General features: G+C 43.6%; 1 protein-coding gene across 1 annotated transcript in view; it reads left to right on the top strand.

Moving 5' to 3' along the window:
* The window catches only part of carmil2 (capping protein regulator and myosin 1 linker 2), a 78,741-nt gene extending 70,722 nt beyond the window's left edge, over positions 1 to 8,019 (top strand). Inside the window, 8 exon segments of the mRNA XM_032523383.1 lie at positions 64 to 168; positions 755 to 791; positions 1,007 to 1,075; positions 2,046 to 2,287; positions 4,497 to 4,632; positions 6,072 to 6,161; positions 6,687 to 6,800; positions 7,421 to 8,019. Of these exon segments, the coding sequence (XP_032379274.1) occupies positions 64 to 168; positions 755 to 791; positions 1,007 to 1,075; positions 2,046 to 2,287; positions 4,497 to 4,632; positions 6,072 to 6,161; positions 6,687 to 6,800; positions 7,421 to 7,992 (1,365 nt within the window). The 3' untranslated portion in view covers positions 7,993 to 8,019.
* Positions 8,020 to 9,299: the final 1,280 nt, after the last annotated feature.

A 9,299-nucleotide genomic window follows, 5' to 3' on the forward strand; every position in this document is an offset into this window, starting at 1 on the left:
CGTGCGTGCGTGCGTGCGTGTGTGTGTGTGTGCCATTCTAAATGTCCATGTATTGTCTTCCAGAAACATGCGTCTGAGAGCACACCTAGTTTTGAACAGAGGCTTCAGGTGATGCTGCACAGAATGGGCGTGGCCAAAACTCTGCCTGCTGACACCAAGACAAACCAGGTAGGTGTGTGTGTGTGTGTGTGTGTGTGTGTATAATAGGACCAGGGATACAGAATTCAAGGCATAGCCCCATTTATTTACCTATGAGAGTTTCTCAGTGATGCATTAAGCCCAAATATTACAGAACTGTGCATAAAATGATCCGGTTGATCGCCACTGCTTCCTTCCTGTGTGACCCATAGAGCAGGCGCACTAGAGACCTCCACCGGCCGAGCCGGCTACTTCCTGTTTCGCTCTCTGCTACCTTGAATGGCGATTCAATAATTTAATCGTGTGGCTTCTCTAGACTTTCCAAATGTTATCAGACCACGGGGGTTGTCACACTCCAAAAACTACAGACATGTCTTTCTCCATGTGAGTCTATCGGAAAAAGTCTTTTTGGGGGCAGCACTGGCCAGTTTTGATTATTTTTTACAACCCCCTGTCAATTGCGTCTATTTGTAGAAGAGACACCAGTCTTCATAATTTCTCTAGATTTTATGTTATTTTAGAGATAAAGCACAAGTTCAGCCATTACAAAGTGCAACAGCAAGTTGTTGATCGAACGTTGGTGGGAGATTAATATTGTCTAATGTGTCTGTTGTAGAATAAAGACGAGGAGCTGAGGAAGGCCAACTCTGAAGGTGAGTGTGCATGTCTTTTTTCATCATTTTTGTGTTTTAAGCAGATTATCTTAAACAGGATCTCTCTCCAAATCTTCATCAGTAGACCATTTACAGCTGTGGGACTTAATTAGAACTGCTTCAGTTGGGCCCAGTGTGCGTGTTGTATTCATTACATGTACAGCTTGGATTAAAACTCAGCCTCGGCTGTACTACTGTCTGTCTCTGTCCCTCAGGTGCCATCCTGGACAAACCCGTCCCACCTTCCACATACATGAAGCCCAGAACGATGTCCACTTCAGCAGGTATCCATGTTATCTACCCCCATGTCTTTATACCAGTAAAAACAATACTCCCATGTGCAATACGGAAGTGATTCTGCTAAGTGACACAAGTAGAAAAGTACAATTTCCCCTTTAAACCTCTTAAGCCTTAACCTGTTCACATCCGCCTCTTTTTGTTAATTTCACTTGCATATTTGCCATACCCAACAAAGAACAGGGACAAAATACATGCATGCCGCTTCATTTGAAACCTATAGTCTTCTAGTTTCTGAGAATATATATGTTTCTTCAGCATGTGATTAAAACACAACGTACACTACATCAGTTCAAACATGGTTCAAAATGGTCCTCCGCTATGGGTCATATTTAAATATCATTAACTAAGAAATTACAATGCAAAACACCCCACATACCTTCTACACCTTGGCAACAACATCTGTGTTAGGTTTCAGCCTTCAAGGCCAAGTGAAAATATAGACTAGAAAAGATATTTAAAACTGCCCTTCTGTCCGTAACACTGACTCATTGCCCAGTTGCCAGTTTGGGCGGTCTGTCCACCTCTTAAAGCCAAATGTGCTCTTGGATAGTTAGATACATGATGGGCTAATAATGTACATTGCATATTGTATGTTCAGGGATGACAGATTAATAAGAAGACATGCTATTTATGACTGGTTGTAAAAAATATGATACTCTGCGGTAAAAGTGTCTCTCCTCTTGACTTTGTCCTGTCAGTGTGGCTCTCATGAAAAAACTAGTGACGACCACTGTCCTAGTGTGACAGGGCCAATGACATCATCAGCATGGCCCTAGGCCCGGGCTGCGTGATGCAGCAGTCTGTGTGGAGAGAACACAGGAGGATCTGGTTCCTGTGTTTTAGTCTACACCTGGCTGAACATCTGTCCCGCCTGGGGTCACACACTGGACCGACCTGCACCATTCACAGCATGTCTACTGGCGATTGACTGTCTCTCGCGCCCTCTGTTTCCAGCAGACCCCAGGCATCCCATGAGAGCGCTGGACCCTATCCGACCGGACCCTCCCCTCTACCCGAAGCCCGCCGTCCCCGAGCGTCCTGTCGTCCCGCTGCCGCCCAAACCGGCTGTCGCAGCAAAGCCCCCCCTGCCCACCCCGGCTCGCCCGGCCTCGGCTCCTCCGCCCAGCAGCCCGGCAGGGAGAGTCCAGCTCAGAGCTCACACGTTCGACGGCCGGCCGGGGGAGAGCACCGCCCAGGTGATACCGAAAACTCAGTCACAACAAATATTTAACTCAAACGCTTGTTACACGGCCAAGAAAGACACTTCTAAACTCAGTTAAAACGGTTAGATCTTTAGTCCATGATAGATTATATTAATTATTTTGTAGTCAATGTATTGAACATGTGAGAAAAAATACAAATACAAGGTAAAACTTATAGGCAATAAAAAATGAAATACAAACGAGATTCTCAGAAACATAATATACTTACTTACAATATAAGCAGCAAATAGGCAACTCAAAGAATATTGTTTATGTTCAAAAGGAAGAAGTTGAGAACTTCTTCGCCAAGGACTTTTTTAGTCATACCCCCTGTTAATTTTCCTTATTCATAGATAATATTCAATCCACATCAGTCGGCTTGAACAAATCAACTCTTTTCAAATGTTAACAAAATGATCTGGACACATGACCTCATACAGCTATTCATAAAGTTAAACTATACAATTAAAAAGGTGAAATATTATAAATGTGGAAACAGGTCATTTGATTGTATTATGAATTAGAAATTGGATATGGTGGCTAATACAGGCCACAAGGTGGCAGTAATGTTCAGGAACTGGTGTCCTGGAAGTTACTAACATTAAGGAGGAATATCTCATTTATGTATCTGGTAGAGTATTTATTAATCACACTAATCTCCAAATAGTTCCTGTTGAGATTATAGTGAATAAAAGAAAGCTTATTAGAAATCTCTATAATCCCTGTAAACAAATCAAAATTGAAGAATGAGACGGACTTGAACTCCCTCAATCACACAACGGTACAGAGAAAGGTTTTTCCTGTGGAACATTTTAACGCTGTGTTAAAAGGTAACAAATAATAATGTTTTTTTATAACATATGGCAACCCCTTCTTGATTAACTTCCTAGTGATCTTGTTGTTCTAATGCAGAAAATAATAACGCTTATGATGTGATTAAAATTAGACAAAATTAGAGATGTGCAGATAACAGGTATCAGAAAAGCCTCAGATACTGCCTAAAATACTGGTATGGGTATCCGCGAGTACGAGTTTATGCACCAATCCGATACCACTTAATTTACTTTAATGTTGTTTATTGATGTTCTTTTTTTGTTATGACTGACTGTCAAATTGGATTTTTAAAGGTGCCCCTCCACACGTATTCCATGACTGTTGTAATGTCTGAAGTTCTACCATGGACTTTGCAACTTGGTTACCTTGGTTCCCTTGTTTCAAGCCATTTTAGTGTGGTATAGAAAGTCTGCAGGAAGACTCAGCTCCATTTGAGCTAGTTCTCATTAATATTCAATCAGCTAAGCTGCTTGACTCTGATTGGCTGACAGCTAGCCAATGAGAGCTTGGTTATCAGCGTCCTTTACCCAGCACAACTGGGCGAGCTCATGATTGGTAATGAGCTCAGGCAACATAACATCAGACTGAGCAGCTGTTGTGATTGGCTGACGGAGGAGGTAGCAGTTCATCTTCACATTCACACATAACACATATGGACCGAACAGATAAAAAATTGCAAGTTTTTGTGTGGCAGGGCACCTTTAAAGAAAGTTCTGTGGCGTTCATTGTTTGTGTTTGTTCATGTTTCACAAAAACTTTGACCTGAGCCAGGCCGACAACAAATATATAAATAATATCACATCCATACAGGGCTATTAGTATACAGCTGTTAAAACTTAATAAAATATATGACACTCTGGTATCAGATCAGTTCTCGGTATTGGCCAATACACAAGTCCAGGTATCAAATCGGTTTCAGGAAGAAAAACATTTTATTTGGCCATTTCTACTAAACAATAAATAAAAAAATATTGAAAATAATAAATAAAATAAAAAAAATATGGGCAAGGTACGAGGTTACACCTATAATGAAAGTATTATCATATACTCTCTGTTGCCAGTTTATTATATTTTTGGCATTTTGTCCACTCAGTGTATATCAATGAGACTGAATATAAGAAACACCTCTTACATACAACACACCACAAGTCAACAGCAACACAAACTCCACCTCCATAATGAGGACACAGATGAAGGATTCAAAGCAGGACTGTTGGATTAGACTGCATTCTTCTAGCTATCTCTACAAACCACTGTCCATTTCCATGTTGTCCCACTTGTTCTGTGACTCCACATGCTCATATCTGTCAAGCCATAGTAGTCCTTCTGTTTGTGTCCCACTGAGCACCCCTCTGATCTTCATCCCCAGAATGGAAGCCAGGAGTGTCCCCAGGGTGCAGCCTCCGCTCCGTCCTCCAGGAGAGAGCTGCTTCCTCCAGCTCCGTCTCCGTGGAGGGGTCCCGGTGCACAGGATCGCTCTGAGAAGGCACAATCAGTGACAGACGGTACTCATTCAAACCAGGTCATTCGCGGCGCCCTGATAGCTCACCCGTCAGAACGCTCGACCCATGTACCAGACTCAGTCCTGACGGCAGCAGCCCAGGGTTTGAGTCCAACCTGCGTCTCCTTGCTGCATGTCTTCTAGGGGTGTAAATCTTCTCTGGTCTCACCATTCAATTTTATTGCAATTATCGATTCAATAGCATGGTGCTTTACAATGCATTACCTCCCTAATACTGTATGATTATATATTGCTACACATGGTTTTCATCAACAAATGAAACCAGTCAGATATATATGAACTCCCACTTTTATTGTATCTGCTCTTAAAAGACACACTTCCTGAATGAGGCAAAGTTTGAACACACAGGCAAATACAAAAAAGCAGGGATGTCTTTCCCCTATCCCTGCCCCCTTTCTTGGCTTCAATTGTCCTGTCAATTAAAGATCAAAATGTCCAAAAAAGTAATAAATAACTAGATAATTCATTCAAATTAGTGTTGGGCTAATTTATATATGCTATATGCTTTTATAAGAAATCCGGTGTGGTCCTGTTAGAGGAGGCTGGTGGCAGTCTGTGTCCTCCCCGTAGCTGTTTTCTCAGATACACAGTCATAGAGACATAGACATAGTCCGGAGTTTTCCTTTTCTCACCTGAAGCACACCACAGAAGATTCTTCATGTCAGACGCATTCTCACTTCCTGGAAATCCTCCGTTAGGTTTAGGCGAGGGACGGCACCTGGGTAGAGGGCGCAAGAGGCAGGACATGGCGCGGGTTACACCACAGTCACAAAGCCCGTTCCTAATTTGAACATAAACAACCATTTCCTTATCGTTCCTTGAATCTGTCTGAAGATATCAACGTCGGCGCTTAGCGGAAGAAGTTCCTGCATCTTGTTGTCTCTCAGACATTAGCGTTCTCACGTACTGCTGCTCCGGGTTATGTCTAGATAAGGTCAGGGTGTGAAAGGTGCTCATGGTAACAGCCTGTATCATCTCTGGGTCATTATCACCTTAATAATAATGATGATGATGCCACATGACTCAAGGTGTAAAAGGCTGTTAAACATAGGAAGAGATGAAATTGTAATGGTTGATAGATTCATGTTTTACCTAGTAAGGTTGCATTCATTTAGGTTTGGTTGCATCTGCATGTAACATTTAAATGCACATTTACATAGCATTAATGATGACAATAATGGTTTAATATGATCTTAAAAATATATAAAAATTCAAGTTGGTAGGCTGCAATGTAGTTGCGGATTTAAGTGTGTGTGTGTGTGTGTGTGCGTGTGTGTGTGTGTGTGTTGATTTAATAGTTGCACTATTATAAGACCTAGTTACAGCATTGGAGGCGTAGCCCTGTTCCTTCCTATGACGGTTGCTCAGTGGAGCATGAAGCCAAAATATGTCTTCATTGTGTGTTTCTTTGCATACTTTCAGAGAGTCTTCCTAAGCCCCGCCCACACATGAAGCCCCTTCCGCGACGCAGAGCTGTGTCCGTCCATGAGGACACTCTGGCCATGACACAAGGTAAGATTGGCCAAAAGGTTTAACAGAGACATAAAAACACAATACTGGTAACATCAAATACCGAACGCAATAACTGCAAGGTTAGAAATATAGTGTGGTTACAGTCTCTAAAAAGATAATGATATGATCTGCAGAGCTGCTGTAACTCAGTTGGCCTGACAACGCCTGACTACAATTTATGGGCTCAGTTTTTCCTACAAGATTCCAGTTTGAAGAATGTCCAGTGACAGTTGATTCACATTGATGACAGCAGAAACTGAGAGGATGAGTGAGTTAGCTGGTTCTTCACATTTATGCAAAACAATTACAGGCAATTAGGGAAAGGCCCACTGGCAGGTCTGGAGATGAGATCCCGGTCATGTGAGGTTGGGTCCTCAGGATTTCATTGGATCAGGTTTAATCCAAATAGAAAAGGCTCTGTGCTGTCTCTGAAAGTTGAGAAAAGATGAAATTAAAGTTTACACCAGTATCTCCACCACCTGCTGCTGTTTGAGACCGATCTCATGATCTGTCTCCGTCTGTCAGAGCTGAAGGCGGTGTTGCAGAGGTCGCCCATCCGTTGCCGGGGCAAAGGAGGGGACCTGCCCACCTGCACTGAAGACCCATCTGGTGGGGGGGAAGCCCAAAGAACTCCGGAGGGTGAGACCAGTGTTTATCATAGGATTGTGAACGGAGAACCGGTTCTAACTTGGAATGGTTTCAAAAATGAATTGTAAAATCTTGGTTTTGTCTCTGATCATTGGTTCCAGATTCAACCGTTTTGAGCACTTCCAGGGGCTCTTTGTGTTGCAGCCACAGAGCGCAGTAAGCGGAGCTCTTAAAGCGTGGCTTAATTAAAAAAGCCCGGTAAAACTGTAAATCACCTTTGAATCAAAATCAAATTTTCATCTGTAAAATAAGCATGTGACCCGTACTAAAAGAACCAATAAGAACTGGAATCGAGGGCGCCCGGATAGCTCAGTTGGGATGGGGTGTGGCTCCTCGATGCAGCGGGCCCGGGTCCGACTCCGACCTGCTACCCTTTGCATGTCATCCCCCCCCCCTGCATGTTTTCAGTTGTCCTGTCAAAAAGGGGTCTAAAAATGCCCAAAAAAATAATCTTTAAAAAATAGAGCCAGAGTCTAAAAGGAAGAATCAAAATTTGAATCACAATTTTTAAAATCAAAACGATGCCCAACCCTAATCATCAGTCAGCGCTTTCTTATTGTTTGAGTCTCTTTCACCATCTAAACCCATCTGTGTGTTCCTCCTCCCTCCAGCCAGTGACACAGGGAAGCAGACATGTGAAGGAAAGAAGGAGACTGTCCAGATGGACGAGAGAGGACGGCCGGGCTGTGGACGGACAGTCGCTGAAACCAAGCACCCCCCTCCAGGGGAAGAGGACACCCCAGTCTCACGGTGTCCCTCCTCTACAGCCCAGGCTCAACAAGAAGCCTCAGCGCCCCGACTCTTCAGTCCAACTGCAGCCGTCGACAGATCCGTCCTGGAGCGGCCTCCAGCGCTCACCCAGACCCGGGAGAGGTCTCCTGTAACCCCCACATCCGAGAAAAAGAGCCCCAGCACAGCCCCGCCAGTGCCCCGAACTCTAGAAAAGCCGCTGGTGTCCCCACCACCCCAAGAAAAGACCCCGAGCACAATCCCAGCTGCACCGGAATCCCCAGAACACCCTCGAGTGAGCCCTCTGTCCCACAAGAAGAAGAGCCCCGGCGCAGTAGCCGCCACAGCGGACTCGAGAAACAGCACACAGGAGAGAGGGGGGGCGCTCTCTGCACAGCACACAATGAAGGCAGAGCCAGCAGACCAAAGAACTGAGCCCCCTCTATGTGAATAAATCACACACAGACAGACCTACATAAGACACACCTGGGGGAGAGGAGGGAGGGTCTGTGACATCACTAAGACCAGGAAGTGGGAGGTCTAAGAATTGTACGAATGTTGTGGCCTCCTGTAGGGAACAGCTGCTGTGTCCCATGTCAGGACATTAAACGCCTGAGAGCTAAATGTTTTTAATGCACATTTTTCCTGCTAGCTTACAGCTAACATCTGTACAGTTGCTGCATTGGCTGTATGGGGGGAATAAACAGGGTCTGCACAGACCTTCAAGGGGTCAAACACCTGGGAATAGCGTGCCCAGTGCAATAGAAGTTGAACAAAGTTCTTCTGCTGGACATAACCTCTTTTAGGGCAACATTCAGATTTCTTTTTATATCTTTGAGTTGATAAGAAGTCCCCAGTCGCAGCCATTGTTGCAGACGGTGATTATTAACCCCAAACAGCTAATATACAGGCGTTAGCTGTGGCAAGCCAGCAACATAGTGTGTGTCTGCGTAGTGCGTCTTGATGTGTGAGCAGCTCATCTTTAGACTGATGTCAAAAAGGAGCTTTCATTAAAACTATATTCTCATCTGTGTACATTGCTAAGATGGTGCCATAAAGCTGCTGGACAAGCAGCATTTCATTTCTTTGGTCAAGTTGAAACATGTTGAACTCATTTAACTCTCTGCCTCAATTTACACCCCCCAGGATGACTCTGCATCCACTTGCATCTTTACATTGAGTAATCTGCAACTGCCCCCCTCCCCCCAAAAAATCCCTTTGCAATCAGTCTGAACACATCTTTAAAGGGTAATTACCATTTTTTTTCAACCTGGACCCTATGTTCCTATGTTCTGTGTCTAAGTGACTGATGAGAACAACAGTCTGTGACATTGGTCCAGTATTAAGAGAGATCTCTGCAGTCAGCAGTAGAGAAACAAGCTCCAATGGAAGTTAATAGGGCAAATTTCCAGCTTGTATTTACCTAAACAAAAGTGCTCCTTTTTGCCACTGACATGCTCAGATTAATATTCTAAGTGTCTGAAAACATGATGGATAGGATTTCTATGGAGGTCGATCTTTCTGTTAAATAGTAAGATCCTTTTTTAAAACGTAAAAACATCCGCGAAATTGAGTTTGCGTCATAAAACCCACTTCATTCAAAGTCAAAAGAAACTAAATAAAAATACGAAAAGCCGTTTTGGGTCATCTTTCTACTTTTCCAACCATCACCACTCTAGTTTTAGTTGTAATAAACACATAGTTTACCAATTTACATGTGAAAATACGTTGGCTCTATACACGCTAAAAGTATTGTTTTTT

The sequence above is a fragment of the Etheostoma spectabile genome, chromosome 8, assembly GCF_008692095.1.
Source record: "Etheostoma spectabile isolate EspeVRDwgs_2016 chromosome 8, UIUC_Espe_1.0, whole genome shotgun sequence".
In the NCBI taxonomy this organism is placed as follows: domain Eukaryota; kingdom Metazoa; phylum Chordata; class Actinopteri; order Perciformes; family Percidae; genus Etheostoma; species Etheostoma spectabile.